Source organism: Bombina bombina, chromosome 5 (genome assembly GCF_027579735.1).
Source record: "Bombina bombina isolate aBomBom1 chromosome 5, aBomBom1.pri, whole genome shotgun sequence".
Classification (NCBI taxonomy): domain Eukaryota; kingdom Metazoa; phylum Chordata; class Amphibia; order Anura; family Bombinatoridae; genus Bombina; species Bombina bombina.
Window position 1 is genome coordinate 194512889 of NC_069503.1, and position 3074 is coordinate 194515962.

At 33.4% G+C, this 3074-nt stretch overlaps 1 protein-coding gene across 1 annotated transcript in view; it reads right to left on the minus strand.

The window, feature by feature from the left end:
* Positions 1 to 1620: 1620 nt before the first annotated feature.
* Positions 1621 to 3074, minus strand: part of MNX1 (motor neuron and pancreas homeobox 1) — a 6059-nt gene continuing 4605 nt past the window's right edge. The window contains exon 3 of the mRNA XM_053715670.1: positions 1621 to 1971. Within this exon, the coding sequence (XP_053571645.1) occupies positions 1621 to 1971 (351 nt within the window). The remainder of the gene's footprint in view (positions 1972 to 3074) is intronic.

A 3074-nucleotide genomic window follows, 5' to 3' on the forward strand; every position in this document is an offset into this window, starting at 1 on the left:
ATTTTTTCCAATATATTTATATATTAGCAAAAGGTATTCTAGTAAAAGCTATCAGCTGTACTGTGCGTATGCATGTGAAGCATATCTAAATAGGATTCCTGCAACAGAATTATAAACATTGTGTCAACACAAAGAACCTCCTGCTCTGTGAGAAGTTTAAATACTGATGCATGCAGCATATTTAGATATCACCTGCACATACACAGTGAAAACTCTTACATAAAGGGACTTATAACCCAAATTTCTTTCTTTCGTGATTCAGATAGAACTTACAATTTTAAAAAATGCCCAACTTACTTCTATTATCACATTTTCTTTGTTTTCTTGTTATGCTTTGTTGAAAAGCAGGAAGGTAAGTTTAGGAGTGTGCACGTGTCTACAGCTCTGTATGGTTGCAGTTTTCCTACAATGTTATCATTAGAAAGAACACTAGATGGCAGCACTATTTCCTTTCATGAAATTTTGGATTTCCTGTCCCTTTAAACAGTGATAGCTAATACATGTATATTGCAAAATGTTTCTATGTAAGAGTCAAATACACTGATATACATTTCAGTTTTGTCTGCAATGTCCCTTTAAGATCAAACTCTATTATCTACATTTTATATTCTGCAATATTTCTCATATTAGCATGCTGGAATCTTCCATTAAAAACAAAGATCATTAGCACTCCTTATCTCAGCACATTAATCACCCATCTGCAGTGTTTGATTATATAAAATGAATGCAGTTGTTACACTTTCTGTAAAGGATGTATTTTTAGCACAATAAGCACTGCACAGGCCTCACTTTGTGATGCTTTTAGAGATAATATATCCAACATGTCACTCTTAACAGAATAATAATGTGCAAGGTTATTGGAATAAGGGTAATAATTACAGAAAAGAACGTGTGGGAACAAAAGATATTCAAATGAAATCGTGCCAGACCTTTAAAATATGTATTTTAGGGGAGAAATAAATGGGGAAAAAAAGAACAGAGAATGAAAAAAGGAAGGAAGGAAAAGAACAAAAAGAAAGAAAGGTTTTTAATGAAAAAAATAAATAAATCACATATTGTTCCCATTTCTATATTAATGGGGAATAAGGGACAACATAAACATTTGTAGTAGAAAACAAATTTATTTTACATACCACCATATGGTGGCAAAAGCTAAATAATAATTTAGCATGCATAAGTAGAGGTATCTTTGTTATAAATACAATATACAAAAATAAAGACAGTATATAGCCTTAACATTTCCAGCAGGTTTACCGGTTATGAAGTAAACAGTATATAACAGTTGGCATTATGAGGAAGATTAGCTCATATAGTATCAGCATTTACTGAAACAGATGATCAAGTTCCCTGTTCCGAATTCTGGTAAGAATGTTGTCTCCAGGATATTACACTGTGAGAGGTGACAGTGGTGAGGGTGGGTGCAAATGGGAGCATCCTCTCATTATAGTTGATGCTGTCACCATGGAAACGTGAAATTGTTTAGATCTGGCTCCCCTACTAGAGGATGTACTGGCCTGGACTGGCTGCACTGTACAGTGCTCAGGTCCTGTAAATAAATTTATTTATTTATAAAGGACAACAAGTTGGGGTTGAGGAGGTGCTGTTGACCAATAAGAGGGCTCAGTGCAGCTGATTCTGCTTGTGACTGCCCTCCTCCTCTTCAGATGTGCAGTCAGAAGAGTGCTGGTAAAAGTGCTTGCCCTCCCTCTCTGGGTCATCTTCCTCCTCCTCTCGGTCCCCCTCATCCTCACTGTCTGTGTAGTCCCTGGGCAGGCGGTTAGAGGCTTTCAGTGGTTCCCCCCTAGAGTGCACATGATATGAGGCTTTCTCCTCCTGTTTGTCCTCTGTGCTCTGGTCCTCACAGCTTCCTTTGCTTCCTCTTTGCTGCTTTTCAGCGTCCTGCACCGCCTGCTCTTTAGCTTTTTTGCTTCTTTTCCACTTCATGCGTCTATTTTGGAACCAGATCTTTACCTGATGAGAAGAGCAGAATTAAATGGTGAATAATTATCTGTGCCAGTGCTCAGTATTCATGCAACAGGCATTTCACATATGCAAGAGAATCTTGTCTAATACAGCATTAGACTCACAAACAATAGCAGAATATTACCTGTCTGCAATTAACATAACAAGAACTGAGTCGATTAAAAACGTTTGAAGCCAAGGGGTTAAACCCAAATTTGTCTTATATCACGTAAAATATATCTTTTTATTTCTATAACTGTATATGCCCAAGTTTCTGTACTATATACATTGTACTAAATAAATAGTGACACTTCTAAAATGGTACACTTAAATAAATAGTGATACACAATACACAATATAGCAAGTTAATATGGATTTTAATGTATATATATATATATATATATATATATATATATATATATATATATATATATATATATATATATATATATATATATATATATCCTGTGGACTTTCAGTCTGTAGCAATGACTGTTTATAAACACATAATAATGGCTATTTATGTATCTATAAACCTCCTGCTAGGTTTCTGATTACACAACCAGCATCATAGTATTGCTAAAAAATCAGATATTTGTATATTTTGACATTATTAAGCAACTGCCTACAAGCTTTGAAGGCAATGTGACTATTAAATAAAATGTCCAATGAATAAATACATCATCCCATAAAACAATTTAAAACAATTAATTATTCAGCATTGTACAAGACACAATAAATAATATTATATCCAAGAATCCAGGAAACATCTGGAAATTGGAAATAATTCTGCAATATGTAGAATTTAGGTAAATGCACATGTAAGTAATAGTTACATATAATATTATTGCAAACTAAAGTGTATTAAAATGTATCTCATTATGATAGGGTTATTTTGCAAAAAACAACATTATATAGTAATATATCTTTCGCATTTATAATCTTTATTCATATACTATATGTGTTATGATAGTATTGCCACATTTTTCTACTCATTAAATAAAATAACCATATCGCCATACATTATTAATATAACTCCATATACTTATCTACAGCTGTAGTTATCGCAGCCCTTATAAATACGTATTGGGTGTAAATTATCTATAAGTTTA